The following is a 26,729-nucleotide window of genomic DNA, read 5'->3' on the forward strand; positions in this document are numbered from 1 at the left end:
CAGTAACGAACTCAAGCCATATGAGTAAGACCCACTGAAGAAAAATGTTCGGCACATATTTAAGTACCATGCTGAATTGGAGAATTCAACTCCCATTGAAGTCAAAGGGTATCTTGACCTGCATAGATAATTCCCTCATTTATTTGTTTTTATGAAGTCATTTGATTTTTAGGTATTACCCATAACCACAAGGAGATGAAGGATTCCTAGTAAGGAAAATGAGATGACGGGGGAAAAACCACAGTGATTTTCTTTTCTTTTAGCAAACTTCAAAAGAAAAAGCCAGATGTAACAGGACAGCAGGGAGTCACTGGAGAATGGTTTGAAGAAGTGGAGAAAAAAAACCTTCAGAATGACACTGATGTCAGCAGAATGCTAAAACAACCACTAGGTCACCAATTAAAGAAGACTGTGAGAAACAGTGAGTCAGAGTTTTTTTCAAATTCCTGTCTTACGTGAATGTCATCAAAACAGCGCATCAAAGTTTCTCCATGTTCAGTGAGAAGGAAATTCTGGAATTTTGTTAGATTCTTTCTCACATCTAAGCTGTAGCAAAAACACACCCTCGAATGAAAATATATTGGTTTGAAGCTGATTGTGTTAAAAGCACGACACATTAGCAAGCTCTTTGTATTTCTTGCCTTAGTTATGATAGCTGCAAAGATCATAAGCGAATAATACAGTAGATGTTATCTGATGTAAGCAAAAACATCAGCTTCATATACCGGAAATATAGTCTCAGAAATAAAAATGAAAGGTAAATATAGTTAAATAATTAACTTACACAGGCAAATCTTTTTTAAGGGAAGGATGACATGGAAGTACTTTAAGATAAATGAGGTTTTTGTTAAGCTAGTGGTTAATAAAGATTTGGAGGAGTAGAGCTTGAATGTATCTGAGTAGAGCCTTGGCTGATCACACAGGGCTAGGAAGTGTGAAAATGAAGTGTCAGGTTGTCTGGGTGAGGAACTGATACTGTAGTAGACTGATCTGATTGCAGCTGTGATACAGCCATGAGAGGTCTCCTAATTAGGGAGGGGATGAGTCTTAACTTAAGGCATAGATGCCAACAGGGAGGGATCCAGGATTTGCCAAAGGTGGGTGGAGGAGCAGCCACCTGCATTGAAGGACTGGCTGCACCCCCACTTTCCCCTCCTCTCCGCTCCCATCCGAACCATGGGAGTCTGGGAATTTTTACCTGGTTTGATGACTTTAAAATAATCCCCCCCCTTCTCCTCTGTGCTCAAAAGCATGTCCCTGCCTCTTCCCTCCCTGCTTCCTGCTGCTGCCTTCCCCACTGTCTTGGTAGTGGGAAGCTGCAGAACCACTCCTGCCCACTTCAGGCAGGCTGCATGGGTGCTGGGCTCTGTGACAGCAGCATCAGCATGGGGGAATGGGGGTGGTTTCCCACCCTGGCCAGTCCCCTAGGAGCAGGTTTGGGGAGGGGAGTCCCCCCCCCCCATCTCTGCTGCTGCTGCTGTTCCCAACTGAGCCCCACCCACATGCAACTCCACTGAAGTAGGCAGCAGCAGCTTTGACATTTTCCCATCCCTGGCCAGCAAGGAAAGCCGTAGCAGCAGGGAGGGGAGGGGACAAGACATGCTTTTGAGCATGGAGGGGAAGGGGAGAATTCTTACCTGCTCTGGGAATTTTAAAAAGTCCCCGGAGGCTCCTGTGATGCAGTCCATTGCAAAACTGGGTTGCAGTCGCAGCACTGTACCCCATCTGGATCCATTCCTGGCTGCCAAAGTGATTGGTCACTACTGCTCTAAAGTATCTTTTCCAATCTACAGCCATGTGTTTTCAAGAGCATTGTGTCCTGCTTTTCCATTCACATCTCTTATACAACTTTGTGCTTTGGCCCTCACTTCCCACAAAAACACCATCAAATAACTGGAAGCAGCATCATATAAAGCAGATATGCAGTTTATACAAGCTACTGCTATGTTGTTGTGTATCCATTTCATATTCTATACCTTCTCTTCAATACTATAATGCTAAGCTGTTGAGTTGTCTCTCAAACTAGATGACCCAAAACAGACACAAACATTGAAAAGCACTTTTAATTTTGGAACCGTGCCCAGTGCCCATTCCCTGAGTGTTGCTTTGCTTTCTGTGGCCTCTGTGGCACTTAGCACTAGAGACTGAAGTTTCTTTCCTTACTCTGTGAACAATAATCTGGTTATCATTCCCCTCCATTTTCGGTGACTTTTGGCAAGAAGACATCGTTCATGTTCCCATTAAAGAATTCTCCCACATTTCATCAACTCCCACACCTGCAAACAAAAGGTTTTTGACATAATTTCTAGCAAAGACAATTCATATAAAATAAAACATTTTAGATACATTAAATGTAGTACTCATGTCCCTAGATTGGAGTGGTGAATCCGGTGGAAGCTGGGCTGAAAAATGTTTGATAACATTCAGATACCTAAGTACTCATTACTCTTGTATAAGTAAAAGTGGAGTTGTCCATCTAGCCTAGTCATTTATACAATGGTCAGGTGTGTGATATTGGAGTGCCGTACACATTTGAGGTCTTCTTTATGGATTTGGTTAAGATTTACAAAAGTGACTAGTGATTTTGGGTGCCTCCATTTTTGAATGCCTAGGTGGAGAAAACTTAAAATGGGTATGAATTTCGCAAGGTAGGTGGCCATATTTTCTAAAAACTGTTTGCCTTTTGAAAATTTTGAACCCATTCTGTATCTTACTCCCCAGAAGTCAGCATGTCTCTGTTCTCTTAAGTGATATCACTAATATTTGGATATATCTAGCATAAAACATATAAGAAGAATAACATGTATGAGTGTGTGTGTGTTTACGCTGGGTGGGGTGGAACAACTTGCAGATCAGTGATATACATCATAAAGAATCACAAAAGGGCTCAGCCTCTCTTTGCTTGCTTTCAAGGTCATTTTTAATCATAGAGAAATAGGACTGGAAGGGACCTCCAGGGCTAGGGAAAGAAATTATACATAAACTGATATAAGTGATCAGAAACTCATTCAAATCTGTAACACAGCAGAAGTTCAGGGCACATAAACCACTTTCAAAATGGTCAAAACTGATTTAAGGTAAGTGGACGGATGGTTGTAGTATCAGACTTAACTGATTTAGGTTAAATCAGATTATTGAACTTCTGTCCCAGATCCCCTCCAGATTCAAGTGCATAGTCCCCTAGCATCCCAGGATGCTTTGCGCCTCCCCAGCAAACTGTTCTTTTGCTGGGTTGATGGGCTAGCCTTGGCATAAGCTGTCTGTTCTGGCCAAGCAGGGAGGCATGCTCTAGCACCCCCTGATTTCTTACCTGGGCTACTGCAGGCATGTGGCTGCATTTCTGGAATCAAAAGTGAATGTCTGTTCAGTCGATTATCAGTTCAAGCTACACAGTTTAAACTAACCTTCAAAAATTGAATCAATGTAGCCTTGGGCTTTTTGACTGTTTATACTTAGCCCAGAGTTCATCTAGTCGAACCCCCTGGCTCAGACAGGATCATCCCTATCCAAACTTTCCTATACAAATCCATTGTCTCACCTATGATCAAAACTACACAGTTAACCCTGACAATAACAGATTGCTGCCTGCTGTTATTCAGGCATTCAGAATTATTGTTTATTTTTGTATATTTTAGAAATGTTTACATTTGAGAACAACTGGAATTAGCTATCTGCAATATTTTAACATTTTTTTAGATCCTAATGAGTTGAAAATGCCATCTCCCCCAAATCCACAACCACAGAAGAATGAAAAGAACACCACATCTTCCATCCTAGGATTTAGATCCCCTTTCGCTTGGCTCTTCTCCTTCAGAAAATCAAGGAAGCACACTGGAAAGCACCAAACTCAGGAACAGTCACAGTGAGTTATAGGTGGAACATGCTTTCATTCTACCTGTCTATGGTAATCAGAAAAAGAGGATTAAATGTTACACAGTATCCATGAAACTTTGTGTCTACATCTAAATTAGGCACTTCTCCAGCCTCAACTTCTTTGTGTGACCCAGGAGGTTCATGGTTTTATTTGATCAGATGAATAAAATTTACCAGTTAAATGTCAGAAAGAATAAAGAATCAGGAGCAAAGAAGAGTTAAATTCCCAACCCCTGATGAAATCCAGTTCTCTCAGGCTTTCAAAGGCTTTATACATTGCATGGCTGTTAGTCTCTGGGCTATTGCAATATATGCTGCCCATCAAGTACTTTCCCCATGGGATATAAATAATGGCTTCAAGTAATTGTTAAGCATGCTGGCAATACTTGCTGTGATATTATAATATTTATTTACACATAGCAGAGTTTAGAGGCCCAAGCCTGGATGCTTTCCAGAAGTGTTTTAAGACCTTTTTACAGTAAAAGCTTTGTTATCTGGCATGAGTGGGGTAAGGGGTGCTGGTTATCTAAAAATTCCAGTTATTTGAGAGTTATACTGGCAGCTGGCCCAGAGGGCAGGTAAGCTTCCTTCAATCTACTTTATTTTATCTGTGCACAGGGCAAGGGCAGGCTGCAGCTGTGGGCTGGGATCTGATCTCTGCCTCTGCACCTCGCTGCCGCTGCTTCGAAAGCGGTGCAGCACCATGTGCATCCTGCCGCTGGGCAAGCCAAACAGTGAGGTGGGCCAGTCCCTGCACCCAGCACTGTCGCCACCTGCCCCCTCCGGAAAGAGCCCGGTGCTGCCCTGGCCTCAGCCCACCAGTGCAGATCTATTAAATTCTGGTTAATAAGGTATTCTGGTTAGTAAAATGCTAGTTAACGCAGCTTTTACTGTCTTTGGGCAGGGTTTTAGCAAGCAGGGTTAAGTTCTGGGTTGCTGCTGTATTACTTTGTATTTTATTTTAATATTGTATCTGTTTTTATAATTTATTTAATTTTTATTGTAAGCTACTTTGAGTCTTTATATAGGGGAGAGCAATATGTAAATCAAATATACACATAAATTAATAATGAGGTAATACTGGACACAAGGATAAGTAGCTGATGCAACACATCAAATGACCATTTTTGAGTTTCTTGTATGGCAGTTGAGGAGTGTTTTAAGGAAGCATTTGTAGTGGATAGGGGGGTGGCTTTGCACATGTTTACTCCTGTGATGTAGGTCAAGGCAGCCACAGGTAAAATCACAGAAGTGAAAATACCTGAAAATTACCAGTCCCTTATGAATGTTGGAAAGCAGTTAGTAGCTGTAGCACAACACATTCCAGCAATGCCACTTGCCTCCTTTTCCTGTCCCACCCTCAATGTGACCCCTGCACTGGGGGCTGAGAGCAGGATATGTATACAGCCTGTGCACCATTTCTATTCAACCAAGGAAGGCCCTTCCGTAGGGAGTATTCAGGGACCCAGTCCAACCCCTTTAAGGGCAGAGTAGTGTCCATAGGCATTTGGATAACTAAAAGAGAGAATCAGGTTCCAGGAAAGTAAAAGAGGGAAAGGCCCTGGGACATGATACCATATAAAATCAAAGCTGGGGAGGCTTTACATTTTGGGTTTCTCTATTTGACAACTTCGACAAACATTAAAATAACATCATTTAAAGAGTAGAAAGGTAAATAAATATTGGACATACCTCCTTCTTCAGTTTTCCTGATTATTTGTTTTCATTTTTCTACATAAAATATAAATCAAATCTCTGGCTCAGGTTACCTTGAGTCATTACAAGGCCAAGTTTGAAAAATAAACAGCAAAGCTATCCTGACGTGTGCCTTAGCTGATTGCTAAATGTTCGAGTCACGTCTCCCTGTAGAAAACTTCTCCACCCTCTTTTAGGTGTTGCCTTGCCATGTGATTTGCTTTATGTATAGACAAAGCATTGAAAATGCTATCCCTGTCAACAGGCAGAATTATTTGGCGAGTAAGTGAAATACAATAGGAGGCAGCACTGTAAGCCATGTAAGTAAGTCGGACTGGCAGAAGCCTGTAAATAACAAGGCATTAATGACTGTTTAGATGATATTTTTTTACACAGAAGGGACAGTCTCATCAGCTTAGCTGTGGTGGTTGTTTTGCTATGGGAATAATTTATGGAAGGCTGCAAAAAAAGTATATTTATGTGGAGATAATTAAGATGCTAATAAAAGGTTTGTAACATCATAGCTTTCAGTAAGTAAAATCTATGATCATTTTCAGTTCCAAGGCATTTGATATTCTTTCTCATTCTTACCTTTTTCTTATAGCAGGTTGAAATAGAGTTTGTATTAAAAAAGAACTACATACTTAAAATTTTTGCAGCCGTATGTCTTGAGCATGCTCGTATGATTTGATTGGTAGCTAGTTGGCTTCTTGTGCAATATTGATAAAACTTCAAAAAGGAAGTAGATTGTAATCTGATACTGGAGAACCCAGAGGTGGGCATTGGGAGGTTGGAGCTTGAGTGACGCTATCACTTTGCTGTGGAATCTGGGTCATGGGTTTTATTATTGTTAAATGCAGTTGTGCTTTTAACCGTGCACTCTGTAGTCATCCATTTTGCAACAGCTACCTGGCTTCCTGTGTCAGAGCTAGCTAAAAATAAATAATAGATTGTAAACAGTGTTTAGAGGCCAAAAGCAAGGGGGGGGTGTTAAATTATGACTTATTTCTGATGTTGCAAAATACTTGCCTATGAGTAACCAGAACTTTCATTTCAAAATGCTAATAAACAGGAGGAAGCCAAGAGAAGAGCTAGAAAGATGATTGGTTTCTTAAGGCACCCGCATAAAAAAAAATTATTATTTAAAGAATGTTAACAGTTAGGATGGGAAGGAATGATTTATGGTTGTGCAGTGGGGTATCACCATGAGGATTCAGAAATTAGAAGAGCATACATTTAGCCAAATGTCCAGAAAGGTTTTCTGATTGAGGAGGTCCATCGGAAAGTGGAATATTAGAAGCCCAACTCTTGAGATAATTAAAACTGAGAACTGCAGTTGGAAATGAACTGTGCAGTAGAATTCTGTTCCAGGAGAGCTGGGCTGGATGACATCTAATATAGCTCTTCTGATTCTGAGAGAATGAGAGATTAAAATCATTTAAGAATGATCAGAAATGATTGCAGGATGCCGGAAAACAAAACCAGACACTACTGCATTTGGTTTGTTGAAATCTTTGTTAAAATTTTGAAATATCATTGACTCAATTCTGAGTCCCAATTTTGCAAACCATACTTACTTTAAGCAGCAGCTGCATTGAGTTCAGTGGAAATACTTCAAAACTTAACTGCTATTAAGAAATTAAGGCATGTTGATTTTAGACTCTTTGGCCTGATCCAGAGCTCACTGAAATCAGTGGAGTTTTTCCATTGACTTTAGTGGGCTTTGGATTAGGTGGTATGTCAGTGAGAACTTCTGCTCTTAAATTCTTTGTTACAAAAGCAAAAATGCTGCACTTTTCAACTGTACTTCCATGTCTGCAAACATATTGCAAATAAATGACAAAGCCCTTTGGGAGGAAAGACTCAGCCACAGAGACCTTGCCAAAAAGCTAGTTTACACTTGCTTCTGAAGCACGATAAAAGAGCAAATGAAAGTCTTAAGGAACTGAAAGAAAAGGCCCATTCAAAAAGACTTGATTCATAATAACAATTATACACACGCACACGCACGCGTGCGCGCACACACACACACACACACACACACACACACACAAACTCCTTTAAGAAACAAGTTGCTTGATGGAAAGCAGTTGAAACCAAGCACAAATTAAGTAAAATTCCTTTCAGTGTATTTGGAGGGCCTATGGGGTTTTTATTTTCAATTTTTAAAGTCAGGGCTGTGATCTGAATGAGCCTTTTGTTCTTTTGGTGATATGATTGATTTTCACATGTTAATTAAGAACAGTTTTTTGGCTATATGGGGAAAAATCTATCTCACCTCCTTCCCATATTAATAATCCTGTAGAAGTCAGTTGCAATATTTTCTTTGGTTATTGCATATTTCCTTTGGTATTTTTTAATTTATTTTAGATGTATAATAAAAATTCAGTAGGTGAAAATGTATTGACATTTTTAGAGTCTTCACAATCCCTATAATTTTGAGCAAAAAAAGATGAACCTAGTAGTATGTGCTGAAGATTCATAAATTAGGAATATTTTGGATGGGTTGGGGCGAGACCAAATTCCAAAGGTCCCCAGATTCCACTGCCAGTTGCTCCTGCACTTTTATATGACTAGGACACCCACCTGAGTTCAACTGCAGCAGCATGTTGTAAGAATCTTCCAGCTTCAGGCCATGTCAGGCTTTATAAATTTTAGCAGCGCCCTAAATTCTTGCTAGCACTTAAGAAATTGTTGACATCTGTAAAATGAACTAAGATTACAGAATAATTTCGTCCCTAACCTGGGGTCCCTTCTTGGCTCTCAGTTGGAACATGCACAAATTGACAGATTCAAGCAACCTTTTTCTAGGGGTGGAAATAAACATTAGGTTGTTCTTGAAAAACAACATGTTAATCTTGGGGATAATTCATAAAACATATTTTGAAAAGTTTATTGCCATGTGTTAAAGCAAAACATCTGTCTGTTTACTCCCTTGCATCATGTTCCTCTTCAGCACAGCAACTTAAATTCTTCTTTCATAGATATGACAACTTTGCACAGGGTGCCCATTCAGCTTTTGAAGTGGAGGAAATGGCAAAGGTAAGTAACTCAGTAACTTTATTGTCATAAACGTTTAAAGCAAGGGACATTTTGAATACTAGTTTCTGTTCTTTAAAGAACTGACATTGTGCCCAGGATTTTCACAGTATTCAGACAGATTCTTACAGTTCCATTTTGAGAGAAGAGGCACAATTAGTCTGTTATACTAGTTAATTTGGTAAGATGAATTTCTCCCATTTTCTGTATAAGCCTATATTGCTCTGAGGAAGTCCAGAGTCTAGCTCCTAGTTTCATAGTTGGTAGGGTTGGAAGGGACCTGAGCAGATCATCAAGTCCGACCCCCTGCCATGGCAGGAAAGAATGCTGTGGTCAAATGACTCCAGCAAGGTGTTCATCTAAACAGTACAGTTCATCCTGTACTGAGGTTTCAGTTCTCTTTAACAAGGAAATTATCTAGTGGCTCTCCAATACAAACCCAAGATAGAATTAGGGAATAGTAACTGAAAAATAAATATTTAAACTTACCTTGAGTTCACCCCTGCATTTATTTACAATGGTTAAGTTTTGTCACATATAAGCTTACAAAGAAGTCAAACACACATTTGTGTAGCTTCTGCCTTTTATGCTGATATTTAAAACCAGCAGATATTTCAGATATATTTAGGACCATAATTTGCCACAGAGCAATTTCAAAATAACTGTTTTCCCTACTAAAACATTTCGCAGTTTGTGAAATACATGCCTGTAAACAACGAACAAGGAAACAGATTAGTGTCTGCTGTAACTGAAGTGCACTCTGTAGAATCAGTAGAATAAAACCCTGGATAAAGTTAGCCCAGTATCTCTGTTTTAGAGCCATTTAATTGTTCTGAAGTATTAGCATGCACTTTATCTTAGTATGTTATATTATGTAATCAGAGAGGAGACTACAGAGGTATGGAACAAGAGTATACAAAATAACAAATGACAAAAGAAGGTAAGTTGGCCACCTCATACTTCAAGAACAAATATATTTCATGAAAGCTAATGGCAGCAGATTTAGAATTGATAAAAGTCCATAGTCTAAAGAACTTGTTACAACAATGTATCACTGAAAAAAAAATCATAACAGGATTCAGAGGAGATCTGGACATTCATATGAAGGACAGGAGCATCTAGGTTGGACTTTTCAGAGGAGGAAGGACAGATCTTCAACTAGCATAAATCAGAACAAGTCAGTGGTGCTATGCATGTTTCCACTGGCTGATGATCTGACTCCAGTGGTGACGAGAGATATGGAACTCTAGTTTCCAGCCTGATCTGCTGGGCCATAGCTGAAGCTGAGCAACCACCTGGTTTGGGAAGGTACTCAAATCTAGGACAAGGTTTTTTGTTAGTTTTTTATTTTAAACCCATGTTGAGCGGGGATGGGGGAGGGAAGATCTCTTATCTTGGATTTGAGTTAATGCAGTACCTTACAGAGAAAAAGGGTAAAACAATCAACAGATGCTTGTAATAAAAGACCAGGACAAGATAGATTGAAGTTCCTTTCCAAAAAACTGAAAGGTTCATGTTTCTTTAACTCAGAGGTTAGTTTTGGACACATACAACATGATTTTAGAAAAAGATATCACTGCATTTACTCAAATCTAAGATGAGGTGTCCTGTCCTGTTCCATCCCCCATCCCCATCCGCATGGGAGGTCAGAGGCCCATCAGCTTCGATTCACATCAGAGTAGAGTAGAAGCATGCAGCTGCTTCAGCTCTGCCTCTGGCCCTAAGCCTGGGTCAAGGCCAAGTCAGTCCCACAGGAGCTGCCTATCTCCTCCCCCCCTTCCCACCATTTGCCCTCTGCATCTTCTTCCCCCCCTACCCCCAACTCACCCCTGCCACATTTCTCTCCTTACTGTCAGGCACAGCTCAGGTCCAGTTTGGGCTGGATTCGCTCCTGGACACAGAGTACAGGGAAACTCCATCCTCTGGTTGGCCAATTGGCAGCATTGCTGCTGCTGCATGGCCTAACAAGGGCTGCACTTCTGCATGCTATGCTTCATGACCTGGCAGGGAACAGAAACTGAGCTGTGTCTGACAGTAGGGGTGGTGGGAGGAGAGGCAGAAACTGGGGAGTTCAGGGGAAGGAGGAGATGCTGTGGGATGTGTAGGGAAGGGCTAGAGGCTGTAGGGAGTGGGGGGAAGAGGCAGAGATTATGGGGGAGAGGCAGAGGTTTTGGGGGTGGGAGGTGCAAGTGGGAGGATAGGAAGGCTGGAGGGGGACAAAGAGGGGGCTGAGGAAAAGGGGACCACCTGACCCCTCCCCCTAACCCTACCACTGCTTTCCCTGCTGTAGCAGTGAGAGGGGGACAGATTTAAGACAACCCTCTGCTAATTGGATTCTGTACCTGGAAAATTATAATAATGTATAATTTTTCCATATATAGAATCTAATTATTTGGGAGTTTGTCTTAAATTCATGGTCATCTTATATTTAAGTAACTACAATAGAACCCAGAAGGACTTGCTCCCTGCTTGCCTCAGTATGAAATGGTTGGGTTTGCTATACAGAATTAAATTCAGAATAAACCTTTTTGACAGGCTGAAGCACACCACCCTTCTTTGCCAGAGGAACCAGTTGGTAACCTTTCTGATGGAATTCAAACTGATATGATGGAGGAAAATTCACCTGCATGGAATGAACAGCTGGAGGAAGAGCTCTTTCGTGGTAAGTCTGCACTGACTCTGCTTTTACGCAGTAACTTCTAGCATGGGACTAGGACTGAGATTGGCTTTAGGAGATGTTATAGATGCATCTCATTCCTTCAAAACACAGGAATTTCATCTCTCTGTAGCTATTGCAAGCTTAATACACACATCCTCTTGCGTCTGTAATTCTCACTGATAATGAGATACCATAAGGCTGGGGAGAGCCTTGTGATTTGTAGAACCACAAGCTGCAGGAGGAGCTGTGGCTACACCTTGCATTTGCTGTAGGCATCAAAGGAGTTTAGTGTTTAGTCACTTTGGCTGCCTATACACGCGCTGGTTCATGTTCTTATTCAAATGCATCAAGTCTGCTCCATGTTCTAATCAGAATGCTCCCGTGTGGCCTCACTCTCGCATGTATAAGCCCCCCATGGGTTTAAAAATGGCTGCAGAAGAACTTTATGTAAACCTAGTTTTTCCCCCTAAGGGAACTTTATCTAAACCATTTTTATACCCACAGGGGCTTAGTACACATGATGTTGAGGTGTTTTAGTTGGAGCAGCTGCCCAGGAACCACTCTTATTTAAATGCCCTCTGCTCACCCCTGAACACTGGTGTAGGCAGCCTTTCTGTTTTTCTTGCTCATTGTTGGTAAGACCAAACCAGGACAGGCTCAGATTGGCCTGTGGGGCATAAAGAGTTTGTTCTTCTATGAGTCTTCCTGAGCCACGAAAAAATACCACTCCTGCAGCATTATTTTCTATTGCCCACATGCGCGGGAGTTATACCAGTCAGCAAAACGGGTCACAAAATGGGAAGAGGATTAGACTGAGACAGTAAGTAGAGTGAGGTAGCATGGAAGAGAGTCTAAATCCCTCTGGAACTCACAGATCTTTCCATATGTCCTTGAGCCACAGCCATCCTTGTGCACACAATACTCAGAGGCCCTTCTTTACTCACTTCTCTGGAATTCCCAGCCTCCTTGTTTGACACAAGAAAAGTATTTCAAAATTCAGCTGTAAAGTGATGTTCATAAAATAGTAGGATTCCACACAAGTGTTTGCTTTGCTTGTGTCATAATGGGCTCTCTCAGGGCCCCTCTTTCTCAGCAAAGTGGAGAATCTGAGTATGTCTTCTTATATTGTATTTCATTTTTATACAACTTAACAATGTTCTTGCTTTCTCAAAGATGCAATGCATTAAACAAAGATTGGCATTGAGCTGTCCATGGCATTCAAGGCTTTTAATTTCATTCATAGAAAAAAGAAAAGTGGGTTAGTATCGGGAACAGCCAAAATCCTACATTAATCACCAGTGTAACTGCTAACTGTGTTCAATTCCATATGTGTGGAAACTGAACAGAAGAGCCTGCCACTGCATAAATTATCCAGTTGGTTGAAGGTGTGCTTTAAGTTAATTCCTTTCGCCACCGACTTGCTAGTTGAATGTCGTGGTTAGCTAGGATTAAGTCTAATGTTTAATCCTTGTTAAGCAGGTTAATGTATAACTACAGTTTTGTTGATGAGAGAATATCACCGGTTTATATATATAACCAGTCAGCCAATCTGATTTCCTGTATTTCAGAGAATGTTGTTCCCTAGCTCTGGTTGTTAATCATTGAAAATGAGCGATGTACAGTACATCCCAGAAGTTCTTTTTATTCTAAAGTCAACAGAGGACATGCTACTTTGTATGTGTGTTTAAATGCTGTTCCCCAGAATGCTCTTCCTACTTACAGTTATGTCTGTGGTCTGGGAATACACAGAACAGGCTGAACATGTTTAGCAACATTAACAAATTCTTTTTTGCTTGTTTTTCAAGCTAGAATTGCTAATAGTTCTTCCTACATTTTGCTGGGGAGTAAATGAACAGTGCAAGTTATTTTTAATAGTAAAAAACTAGCAATAGCTGGAAGGGCTGTGCAAAGCTTCAGTAGCTGATTCGATTCTGAGGAAATTTGGCCCAAATCAGGGACCAAATCTCCAAATGGAATTGGGAGACCAATTAGAAGCTCTGAATCAATTTGAAGCATCTGAATCAATTCAGAGAAGCTTTGGAAAAGATTTGGCTGCTTCAGAGATTCGGCCATAGACTAAACAGGCAGCTGACACACCTGCCTTCAGCTGGTAAGTCTGTTGGACTTGGGGGGGATTGGGACACGGACAAGCTGCCCAGCTGGGGCAGAGGGGACACATTACTCAAGAAGGAGGGAGGGGGGGAGTGGGATGCAGGCGCAGCAGCGCTCAGAGTGGGGGCTCTCCCCTCCTCCCACCCGGGGAGCCTCCATGGCTGCCCTGCCCGGCCCCAGCATCCCAGCACTTTAAAAAAAAAAAAAGGCTGGGTCTGGCAGCAGCAATTAGGGCCTCTGAGGGTTCGTGGAGGAGCCCCCCTTCCCCACACAGCATGGGGAAGTGGGGGGTAGAGGGGATTGCCTCCCCACACACTTGGCACCCACATGGCAGCTGCCCCATGGCGTGGCTGCAGTGCAGCTCGGCAGGGCACTGCGTGCCGTCTGGAAGCTGGGGTGACTCCACACATCAGCCAGAGTGGTCCCAGCTCCAAGCGAGCACGTGGCGCCCTGCCAAGCCATGCTGCACCCACGTGCTGCAACAGCTGCTGTACGGGTGTCAGGCGGGGGGTAGTGATCCCTGCTGCCCCCCACTGCCCTGCGCTGCACAGGGGGGCTCTGCCACAAGCACCCAGAGGCCTTCTTTGCCTCTGCTGCAGCCGGTGAATACAGGGCTTTTAAAAAAATTTTTAAGTGCCAGGACTAGGCTGGGGCCAGGCAGGTGATGGTGCCAGGCAGGGCAGCCATGAGGGCTTCTACCACGGCTCCCTCCACCTGGACCGAGGCAGGCACAGCCAGAGGAGCTACAGGAGAACCTGCAGCCGCCTGGCTATGCTGCCTCTCCCCAGCCAATCTGAATCGCCAAATCTCTCCAAATCAGCACCGAATCTTCCACAGCCATTTTGGCTGAATCGATTCGGGACAGTGATTGAAATCTCCAAATGGAATCAGTGTCCTCCATATCAGCTGAATCCGAATCCGAATCAAATACTTCCCTGTTCGCACAGGCCTAATAGCTAGGTAGAGGGGCAAACACACATAATTTCTTCCACAGGTGAGTTATCCTTTCAGTGATTATCTACCATATTAGGAAGGGGAAAAATCTGCACAGTGTCAAAGTATTGCATATTTTTCCGCTTCCCATTATGGTGGATAATCATTGAAAAGATAATCAGTATGGAAGAAATGATATGCGTTTGGTACAGGAATTTGAACGTGAAGAAGCTGGCTCCCTTTAAAACCAATTAGGGCCACTGATACCGAAAGTTACACTTTTCAGCCTGAATAGTTTGACCGTTCTGATAAAATAATCACATTTTTCTGTGTAGTTTTAGATGACCTGGACAACCAGCTGGCACAAGAACAAGACCCAGTGAACAGGAGGACTCCAGTAAATGTTGAATCAAATGTACAATGCAGTAAGCCATTACCTGCCACAAGCAGACAAACTCATAGTAGGGGACGACATAGAAATGACTGCAGTGGAACGGCCAGCATGTTTTTCTTTGATGGGATGAGAACAGTAAGAGCCAAAGATGAATGTAAGATTTTCTGCAGAACAAGGAGGTTGCACGATACGTACATAAACAGGCAACACACAGCCTCTACAGAGGATTATATGCACAGTGATTCATTTGACTTAAATTCCCCTGTTTTGAACAGAAGGCTGTCTTCTCCATCTTTTGGACAGTCTTCGGAAGGCAGCTTACATCTTCCTTCCATAACACGGAGCAGTGGATTTGTACACCAGGGTTATATAGACAAGGACACAGTTGGCAGAAGTTACTCTCTCTGTTCTCTCATGAGATGCCCATCCTTTGGCTCCTCAGATCAGTTCTCAACAAATAGTTTACAACATCCATTGGTAATGGATAACAGTGGCTTTGTACGAAGAAACAGTCGACAAAACCCAAAACGAATTCCTCTGTCTTCTATAGAATGGAACAAGCCATATTTTTCTGAACACCCAGTAAATCAAGACAGACTTTTTAAGACCCAGTCGTTAATTGAATTTAATTCCACTCATCATGGAAGGCATCCCTGCCCTCCACAGGAAAGCAGAAAATATGAACTTTCCCATTCAAAACACCATTACAGAAGTGATTTATCAAGTACTAATTGGTTTAGTAGGATGAGTTGCCCTGACAAAGCTTCTGCTCCATTGTACTTTGAAAACTGGGAGAATTATCCATTCTGTTGCTCAGAAAATAACCTCCCTAGGTATCATTATAGCGATATTACTTATCATGGGAGGTTGCAAATGCACCAAGATAGTGCTCCTCATGGAAGTAGAGAGAGGCACCCTTCATGGTCTGATATTCACCAGTACTACAATGAGGATGCTTTTCTTTCCCCTGAATCTGACTTTGACATTATTACAACCCATTTCAATCTCCTGCAAAATGCACATGCAAAGAATGCTGCACCATCATCACCATTCGTTTCACAGTACCCTCAGAGCAACTTTCAGACACAGTCCATGAATAACATGGAACTATTGAAGGGTGCAAATGCTAAAGTGCTTCCAGAGTTTACAAGAGATCTTAAACCCTGTTTCACATATAACCCTGCAATTTCTTTGTCTGACATCAAAACAGATGCTTCTCATGAATCCTTCTACCTTGGTTTCAGGGACCAAACAAAACCCATAAAACAGAATAGTGATTCTGTCACTGAGATTTATCAGAACCAGCCAAAGCCTGGGGTTATCCCAGCAAATATTAAGAAATACTTTAAAAAAACTGCTTCAGAAAAGGAGAGAAGTATGGAACTATCAGGGGAGGCAAACCAGGAAAATAGTAAAATGATATCATTGCAGCCAGATTTTCAGCAAATAGTTACAAATAGCACTGATTCCCAATTTCTTCCCTCTCATAACTCTGCTGTTGCTGCCTTGCAAAACGGCACCTCTCTTCTTAATTTACCATTTGCAATGAGATCAAGGAGAAAGCCCCACATCACTGCCAGAAGAAGAGATATTGCGAAAATGTATACATCAAGCAGTAATAAAAGAAATGTGCAAACAAAGGAAAATGATCACCCCGCTAACAGTGGATTTAATCAAACCCCTTCTCTTCTATCAGCTGATGAGAACAAAAAGGAGTTGTTTTTTCCAAATCAAAAAAAATGGGAACATAATTTCCATAGCTCAACAAAAACAAAAAGTATTGAATTAGAAAGCCAGAGAGTAGAAACGACTGATCAGACTGGTCCTAAGAGACAGTCTTTACTGGTAGCTGATCTGCAGAGTAATGCATTAGTCCATTCTGTTCCAATTACTGGAAGACTGGCAGAGCACCAAAGCAAGTCCGGTACTCCACAACGTTCTGGTTTATTAAAAGGCCTTTCTTCTAAGAGTTCTTCTCAATGTTTAGGAACTCCTACTAATTCTTCATTGAACTGCATTGTTACTGAAGCTCCAGCAGAAGGTGGGAAAGTTGCTCAGTTAAGTGCTGTAAGTCTTGGAAAAGAAACCCTGCAGGAAAAAAGCCAAGATGTAAATGTAACTAATGAGGACCATAATAAAAAAATAACTACCGGTTGTCCTGAGAACAGAAATTCTGAGCATACATGCAGTTCTGACAGACCCAAGATCACTAAACATGGTTTACATTCTTTTTGCCAGAAAAAAGAAAATGAAAAAACAAGAGAAAATGCTTCTTGTGCTGAAAGTCTCAACAAGCCAGAAGACCTACCGAGACCTACAACTAACAGCGGCATTACTGGCTCCCCTGATAAAAACAAATCCACGTCTTCTGTGCCACTTGTAGCTTACTACACCTTACCTAGAAGATCAGCTAGCATTGCTGGCGGTGTCATATCAGCTAAGTTGGTCTCTAACCCTAAACGTGAAGTCCCATTCAAAAGTGAAATCACCATGTGGGATCCTTTAGAGACCTCAGACAGAACTGATGCCTTTTCTCCTAATCAAGGAGGGAAAATCTCTTCTTTAGATTCAGAACAAGCCTCTCAAACAGCATCCCCTTTCCATGGCGTTGCAAACATCAAAGGGCATCAAATTGAGGATTATCCTTTGCCTTTAACCCAGCAGTTTAACCACCCCTTACGTAATAGTGCAGCTGTCTCCAGTTCAGATAAACTTACAGGTAGAGCTGCAGGTCTGAACAGAAGGGAATCCTCTGTATTTCTAGAGAGTCTAGACACAGAAACAACAAATTCTTTACAAAAATATAAAACTACTAGCACATTTACAGTTTGTGTTGATGAGGATAATGTCAAATATCATGAACTAGTTTCAGTTTATTACACATTACCACACAGGCATTCAAGAACATTGTGTAACCTCTTTCAAGACAATCCAGAGAACACTGATTTACCACTTCACTTGGAAAAATTTCAGTGGCCAAAAATGTCAAAGAAGAAATCTGAAGCCCGCATTGGTTTAGCAAATGTAGCTTTTCCTAGCACCTTAGAAAAAGAGGGACCATCCCATTCTTCAGCTGAAATACCTCCAGCTTCAGTGACTCCCCAGAACTTAAAGACTGCTGCCGGCAGTGCTAAATTAAGCTCACAGTTATCTCCCAGCCCTCAGGAAATAGTTACTTTACCATCCACAAGCTTTTTATGTAATATGAAAGGTAGTTCACCAGAGCTTTCATTAAAAGACAGTACTCTTGTACATTCTGATATAGTTACAACAGATGTTTCTCTTGGTGAGCCACAATCCATAATAGCAGATAATTCAGTTCAGGCCATTTCTGATGATTCATGCAACCAAAATACTGGACCATGTCTTTCTTCAGTTAATGAAAAAGATAAACTTTTTCAAACTGGCACACAAATAACTCCCGTTTCATTAAAACCAGAAAGCATTCCAGAAAATTTGTTTTATCCTGTTTCTTCAGTTAATAATGCTAACAGTGTAGAGAAGGAACACTCTGAAAATTTCCTGCAATCTCTTAAAGTAAGTGGAGGTGATCAGAATATGTTACTGCCCTGTTCAATAGATAATAGTTCCCATGAAGAAAAACACAATGTAGAACATGTAGCCACTGAAGCACCAATTACCCCTGCTGAAAGTAAATCTAGGTTTGATGCAGAAGTCCAAGGAGGAGCATATCTTCCACACACCATCACTTCCCTGCATGGTAATAAAGGTGGTGGATTTCCATTAACAGCTGACAATTCCAGAAACAGCACAGATGAAAATTTAATCTCTGATGATAAGATGCTTTTAGATTTGCTGAACAAAACATTTCAGTTAGGCACAGCTTGTCCAGCTAAACCAATATTGCAGCCAGACAAAACTGGCATAACTGCTATGAATGAGTTAGAGAGCCCAACAATAAAAGAAAAGCTGTTCCAGCATACACAGATGGACAAAGATTGTACTGGCCTGCAGAGACCAGTGAAGCACTATGAAGATAACTGGAGTGTTGACTCTAAAGACAAGTTCTTCCTTATTTCACAAGATCTTCAACTGCCAGACAACTCAGTAAGTGAAGATAAGCTTCCCTCTGATAGCACAAAAGACAGACTCAGTGATATAGAAAAAAGGAAAAACAGACCTTCAGTTAAAAATAAACTGACAGCCATCTGCAAAATGAGCCGAAAATACTCTAGTAAAAATTTACCTCCCAAACCAAACATAAGTAATATCTTTTCACAGAATGACGGAGATGCCGCTCCTATAGAGATTAGCATGTCCAAGGGTACATCAATTTCAGCTGATTCCACCCTGTCATTTCTGCAAACTCAGAATGAGATCAAGAATCAAAACCTAACCCCTCCTGCCATGAACGTCTCTGTGAACAAAATAATTGAGAGTAAAAGATCACAGGCTAATGAAGATCTTTCACTGGTTACTAAGAACAACAATCAGAAAACACTCACGGAGTCATGCAGGCAGAGAGGAGAAGCCGGTTCTCCTAAACAAAATAAGGATAAAGTGGAAAGTGTGTTAAGCCCAACAACCCTATTACCAGAGGAAATAATGGTTGCCAGAAGTAAACATTTCCAAGCATCTAGTTCTGTGTTTGAAAACAGAAATAAACCTGACTTCTCCACCAGCACTGCAGCAGACTCATTAGACAATCAAAACAGAACAGATATCAGTAAGTCTCACCATCCCCCATTGTTGCCAATTTTACCTGACACGAACTCGAACAGTTTTATAAATAACTGCTTACAGGCAAATATCTGTCTGCAGCAAAAGGTGGTTTCCCCATGTGAGAGGAGTCACAAGTGGAACCGCCATCAATCAAGCAGTTTAAAAAATGTGAACTTACACAGTGAGTTGCACATGAGTCGAGCAAGGAATCAGCGTGAACGTCACTTTTCTGAATGCACCTATGCACAAGATCCTCAGGACAGCCTGGCCTCTGCTGGCTGTCCTGCTGATTTTATGCCTACAGGTAGCAGAAGCAGTAGAAAGTTTAAATCGTATTCAGAGCTGTTGTCTTGTGATGAAAATGAAAACTGGGCTTCGTCCAATGAAAGAAACAGAGCTGTTGGCGCTAGGCATTTCAGGTATCCCTCTGTTGAGTATGGTATATTTGGAAAAGAGCAACAACTGGCTTTCCTGGAAAATATCAAGAGATCACTCACAGAAGGACGATTATGGAGACCCTGCCTTCTTAAAAACACTAGCTTTGTGAGGGATGAAGAAAGTCACTCTTTAAATCAGTCTGAGCTCTTGAACTTAAGTTTTGCTGGGAGCAAAATGTTAGTAGATGGCTCAAACCCCAGAAAGCCACTTGGCATCTATCGGGAAGATGCAATGGCCTGTTCAGACTCGGATACCAGTACCACCACAGATGATGAATACTACCTGGACGAGAATGACAAAGAGTCAGAATTGTGAGCTCTTGTGATAAAAGATGGAGAATGAGGTTCTGGTGTGTTTTGCTATTTGCAAGGGTATTTTGGTGGTTTCCTGCCTGGTTATAAGCATGTAAAATAGTTTGAATCAGATCCTGTGGTGGTATAAATCAGTACAGTTCTATTGACTTTGGTTAACTGATGTTGATTTCTCTTTTTTTCTCTTTTTTAACCTGTATTAAAATAGTAATACTGTAGCCTAACCATAATTGTTCATGCAAGCAAAAACCAAATTCTCGCTATTTTTTTATTATATATTTGCAAAGCATGGGAAGATAGTTGTGGAGCCTTTTATAATAATCAAATACCAGAGAAGGCTTTGCTTCTCAGTGGGAGTTTGACTGGGCTCTTAGTGGTTAGTGGTACAGTGCGATAATGCAGGGCTGTCCAACTGTGAAGTAGCTGGGGGCCAAGTGCCCCATGGGCTGCACCAGCTTAGGTGGCATGCCTGTGGGCCCCACCAGAGCAAGCCATAGGCATGCCTATGCCACATGCTCCCCCTACCTCTGCTGTACTACGTGCCGCCTCCTCATGCACCATCCTCCACTGCTGCATCGGGCACCTATGTGGCCTCAGAGTTGTCTACAGCTTCTCGGACCATGCTGTGCTGCACTGCCCACCCTCTGAGGTAGGGACAGACAGCAAAAGCCAGAGGTGGGAAGGTAAAGCCCATAGACTCCAGCTGCTGTTGCAGCTGCAGCCATGCCAGAGAGAGGAAGCTGAGCAGGAGCCTGAGGGCCACAGTTTAATCCCTCAAGGACCACATGCAGCCCACAGGCCACCAGTTAGATAGCCCTGCTGTGATGTAGGAAGTTCTGGATTTAGGTGGCAAAATGAGAACCTGTGATTATTGAACAGATGCATCTAGATGGAGTTTCTTCAATACTAAGCTTTCCTAGTGTATTCAGTTTCTCCTCTTTTTTCTTCTTGTTCTGCCAACTCAAGCATAATTTGATATAGATGGGAACGGGAGTCCTACCTCAAAGCCCTGTACCTCTTGTTTCTCTCACACCCGCACAATCTTTACAGTAGAGAGTAAGAACAAATGTTTTCTTCCCAAGGTTTTAAGGAAGGAGCTGCTTTGAGCCTTTGAGGGTTCTGGTAGGCACAACATGTTGTCTTCAGTTAGATTCCTCCCTGGGGCTTTTCTCATCGATAGCTTTGCAAATAGTGTCAAGAAATGTATAGGGGTGTAGGTTGTAGCCACGTTGGTCTAAGGACAAGGTTCTTTGGGAGAGTCTGATATCTTTTATTAATGTGTAGAGAGTGATGCTAAGACTACCCTTTTGTGAAACAAGTAAGGGAAAAATGCACTATTCATGCAAGGCAAAAGTCCCAGTGAAGAACATGGAAAATGTGTGTAGTAACCTTTTGCACTGGAAAGCTGGGTTAAAATTCTGAATCTGATAACAAGTATAGGTAAACTTGGCAGCTTGATTCCTTTTAAAGCATAACCTGTGAGATTCAAGTTTGAACTATTGCTATGTTGTCTTTGTCCAGAAATAGACGGTCACTCACACTAATAGCCTGTCATTTTATAGTGTACTAAATTGAATCCAAATGTTTAAAATATATAAATAGGATATAAGTAGGCAGGAACTTGGGTTCTGGCATATGATGGGCACAGCTTCTCCAGTTCTTAGTCCAATTGGGAACTATACAGTGCCAGGTCTCAGTTTGTAGAGCAACCTTGAGCTGCTCAGCGTAAAGGTGAGATGTATGTGACTGAAGATAAGGTAGAGGGCTGCACTCTCTGGCGCCTCGTCTTCCCCTTTTTCACTTGTCCCCTAATCTGAGGCAGGGTGTCCTGGAGTTTGTACTGCTTGTATCACTAGAGCAATAGGAATGGCATTTAATGTGCTGGAAGGATCTGGCTGTTTAAGCAGACAAATTATTTTTGTTTATTTTAAATAGCTGCAAATTTTCTCATGCAGTAAAGCAAGTTAGGGTATGAGAGAGAATACTTTTTGACACTATATTTTTCCTCCTTAAATTAGTATTTGCTTTTGGTATTTTCCTTGCTAGCTTTCTGTCACAGAACTACTTTTCATCCTTTGGATAGAAGGGCCATTGGTGTTTTTCCTGGAGTTGTTCCTATGCCATTATAAGAAATATAGTAACATTGGCATTTCACAATAGCCAAAATCCATCCCTGGCCCTGAAATCTTTTAAATAAGATTTGATCTCTTGTTACTAAAAACCACAATGGCTCACTAGAGTCAAAAGCTAATTTTTAAATTAACCATAAAAAAGTTTCTCTTTGCCTTTGTTTTTACAGCTAACCTCAAGTTTATCTGATTCCAGATTTTTTTCTATATTTTTAATTAAATTTGCCTAAAACATAACTGTATTTTTGTAACTGGAAAATATCCTGATATTTTAAAATAATTTATTTTAGGTAAAGTAAGTGACACTTGCATCACTGAATACTCAACAGAACCAATAGAAGGATAAACTGAAAAATAACAATTGGTATGCTTATTTTTCTATATTGTATACTTCGTTAAAGAAGTGGAGCCTTAATCTGAATGTGTGATGTATAAATATTACTGCTTTTACTTTGATATGTTATTTTATTGTACATACTATTAATATAAACTGTATACTTATATTCAGAATTATTCTTCATGTGGGAATCTGTTATGGAAGGATTCAAACATACATTAATATACACAGTATTGGAAGGAAATAATTACCATGTAAATGTAAACGTATAAAATTTGCTGCTTTGTTGAGAAATGCTGTATCAGTTTTAATGTAAATAGTTCTGTACCAGATAAAGCATATTCTGTTAAACCACTTCATATTTGGTAAAGATTTTTGGTTGTGATACAGTGTTGAAACGGGTGCCGGCGTCTACCGAACTTGAGGAGGCAGCCAGCCGACTTCACAGGCCGATCTCAGGGCCAGCCACCATTGTCACCGGCTGAGCACAACAGGGCTCTGATTGCCCAAGCGGCCCTGGCAGTCCTGCTTCTTCCTGCAGATTGCCACATGGAGCAAAACCACGTCTTAATTATCCTGATTATGCTCAGGGAAGCCATTGATCCACATGTTATTAAGTGTGGATTAATGATTTCTCTGGGCTTAATCAGAGTAATTAAGGTGCAGTTACAGGCCATGCCAAGTGGCAGGTTCCACGCTTTTGGTGGCCTTGCTGCAAAAAAATAAACAATCTTGCTGGCAAGCAAAGCATGAAGAAGCCCTGCAGCTTTGGAGCATGGGGGAAGCAGGGCTGGGGAGCTGCTCCCTGCCCTCCCCGCTCCGCCTTCCCCCTGTGCTCCAAATCTAGGGCTTCCTGCACACTGTTCTCTACTTCCTGGTAAGCTTCTGTATTTATTTTTTGCAGTAAGCCCGCTCAAAATCACAGTTTCCACAAAAATCACACAATTGTGATTTCGGTAGGCCCCTATACAGAGATTAAACAGAATCAGTGTTTACAGGGAAATAGTCATATAACTTTTGCTCCACCAGGAGTGGATTTTTTTAATGCTTATACTTTGTAAATGGTTTCTACCTGTACAGATTTGGGAGTAAAGGTCTTACCCTGGATATGGAAGGTAGACTTTTAATAACTAGAATGCTGTATGCATGACCTAAGCAGGAGCCAAACAAAACAGAATATTTTACGATTCTAAATAATCTCGTGTGGTGGTTTGTCGGTGGTTGAAAGTAATGTTTATACATGATGGGGTTATTTTGGTAAAGTGTACTATGGCTAGAACATATTCTGTAAATGCTTATAATTTATAGAATGTAAAAACTGAAAATGGCTGGTTTGAAATAAATGGCACTTGGTGTATAATAAATGCTTTTATACTGTGTTTACTTTGCTCCCTGTGAATGCCCCCAAAACATATATAAATAGAGAAAATTAAAGCACATGTTAATGTGTTGTTGTAGAACACCAGTGACAAGCAGCACAAATATCACATTTCAAAGGTTTAGGATTGGGCGTGCAACCTTGATGTCATGCAGCTCCAGGCATGTTCACAGATGCGTTACAAGAGATGATTAACACCGACTCCACCAGCTTTCAGACATATACAGAGCGGAAAGACCGACCTGAATCCTTTAACTGCCAGGATACTGGCTGTCAGTGCAGTTAGGGTGAGATCCAGACAGACACCTTAGGCACCTGAAAGGATACATAAGTGGGTAAAAAAATCCAGAAAACTTCTGTTCAGTGACTCACCCTGAATGTGGCTATATTCATCCATACCTACTTTGGAACCACCAAGTTCCCTAGTACATAAACCTGGGCTCCTGCCACTTGAGCACCCTGGTTTCATTAGGTATGTAATTCCCAGCTAAGTTCTGTTGTGATTCAGATATGAGGCAGATTGCCTAAACACCATCTAATAATCAAAGGGAGTCTAATCCATCAGGGATGTATTAAGCATACCAAAAAGCACTGAGCTTAGTACAAACATAGCAGCGCTTTCACTGAGGGGGGGTGTGGTGGTAGTGATGACGTCCCAGTTTAGTATAATAGACTGCTGCTCAGAGTATTTGCCCATGTAGTGGAAGACCTAAATGTTAATCCCCCTACAACCTGAAGGCACTCAAACCCATATCTACTTCCCAGAGAGACTAAAGTCCACTTCAGAATAGTTCCAATCTGAGACATTTAAATTTCACTGCTGAAATCAAGTGATGGCCACCCACCAAGAGTGACCTAACAGTTGTGATGCTGCAACAGGAAAGGGAAAGTCCATTTGTGGTCTGGGCTGCAAAAAGGAAAATCCCTGTTGAAAAGACAACTTTACAGATATTATGTACTGAAATTTAACATACAGCCCCTTCAAAAGAGAAGGTGGGTGAGAATTTGTATAGATCTTGCAAGGAAAAAAGATTTCCCCCACCCTCTACTGGCAGACTAAACCAGTATCAGAGCAGACTCCAGGCAGTCCTCCGAAGAACATGGCCTGTCACAAACACAAGAACCACAGATTATTCAGTGCATGGGTGTCTTTTTTTGTGGTTTCAAATCAATCGATGTAGACTGTTTGACATATCTTTTCTTTTTTTCCTTTCTGAGCTGTCATTGAAACAAATTGCCAGTGCCCTTTTCAGAAAACGATCATTCTTTCCCAGTCAGACCTCAGCCAGAAGACTCAGTGATGACTAAATGACATATATAGTGCAGCTGTGTCTGAATCCGCAATGCCCTTGGACCTTGGTAACTACAGCCAGCCTGTCCAGCATTGTAGTTCAGGAAAAACTTTTTTTTATGATGCATACATGAGTGCTTGCACTGTACGTCATTCATAAGAAACAGCATTTTCATTAGCAGTTACACTGTTTTGATATGGATAAATCTAGGGTTTCTTGCATGTACAAATTTTAATATTGTTTTAGAAGCCCACACATCTGCAGTCCTGCATTTAACCACAGTGACCCACCACCAGGGACTCAGATTAAAGCAGTCCTCTAACCTTCTGGGATGGACTTTTCTTGTTTATTCATGTTCTTACCATTTTAAATATATGGCAATAAATAAATTTATTTTGCTACACACAGTTTTCTTTTTTCCCAAAGTTACGGCATTTATTTTGCCATACCAAACTTGTTTTTTTCCCCACAGGCTCCCTTCATTCTTTTTACCTCATCCATGATGGCTCCCAGCAGTGAGGACTCAACAAATGGCTATCCGGATCTAAAGACTATAGGAAGGTGTTTTGAAATATATTTTACTAAAATAGGGTTATTGTTGATGGTGGTTCTTTTACAACTGCTGCTACTTGACAAGCTGATGCAGGACAAAAGGTTTGGTATGTTCTGGAAGGAAATGATGGCTTTCTTTCTGAACCAGATGTTATTAGCTGTAGGCGCAAAGGCTAAGTCATTGTCAAAATTATATGCAAAAGAAAAGATATTATTTGGATGTAGAGACCATATTTAGGCCATATATCTTTTTACATCAAGGCCTGCACAATTTAAAATGAGAGAAAATAATCTTGGACCTGGAAGTCAGAGTACATGAATTTTATTCAACAGACTAATGCTAGCTTTATGTGTTAATAGGTTCCCTGTGCTCTGTAAAACTGCAAAGATGTCATGCCAGATAGCTCTGAACACTACTGCTGCAGCTGTCTAATATACAAGTTGCAACATCTACCCCTGGAACCTACTGGTATTTGCCAACAGGGAAAGGTTACTGTGGGTTCCTCTCTTCCCCGCTCCATAACAAATTGATAGTCAAGCTGAAAACCTGGGAACTCAGACAGTAGATAGAAATCCTTTGGTGAACACACCTGTTTCACTGATGGGACAGCAGTATGCTCACTGAAGATGGTATATTCAGGGCCCATGGTATTGCAAAAAGATATAGGGGTGTGCCAGGGAATCTGAGACCTGGAAGACCTGGAATATTTAGAACTGAAACACTGAGCTGACCCCTAAAAGTTGAAGGAACCAACTCAGCTGGTGCAGATTTTGCAAAGGGAAATCATGCTTCACTAGAATATCTAACATGTCTAACAGAAGGGATGGAAGAACCATCTTGGGTTTATTTGGACTCCCAGGAGTCTTCTGGCATGCCTTTCATGGAGCTGACCCTGAGTGGGAG

At 41.4% G+C, this 26,729-nt stretch overlaps 1 protein-coding gene across 1 annotated transcript; it reads left to right on the forward strand.

Moving 5' to 3' along the window:
• The first annotated feature begins 288 nt into the window (after nucleotides 1–288).
• Nucleotides 289–23,967, forward strand: EXPH5 (exophilin 5). Its single transcript, XM_019530227.1, has 5 exons — nucleotides 289–421; nucleotides 3,697–3,862; nucleotides 8,553–8,610; nucleotides 11,143–11,269; nucleotides 14,647–23,967. The coding sequence occupies exons 1-5, from the start codon at nucleotides 373–375 to the stop codon at nucleotides 20,139–20,141; spliced, it is 5,895 nt and encodes a 1,964-aa protein (XP_019385772.1). The 5' UTR covers nucleotides 289–372; the 3' UTR covers nucleotides 20,142–23,967.
• Nucleotides 23,968–26,729: the final 2,762 nt, after the last annotated feature.

Source organism: Crocodylus porosus, unplaced genomic scaffold (assembly GCF_001723895.1).
Source record: "Crocodylus porosus isolate Cpor-Errol unplaced genomic scaffold, CroPor_comp1, whole genome shotgun sequence".
Lineage (NCBI taxonomy): Eukaryota > Metazoa > Chordata > Crocodylia > Crocodylidae > Crocodylus > Crocodylus porosus.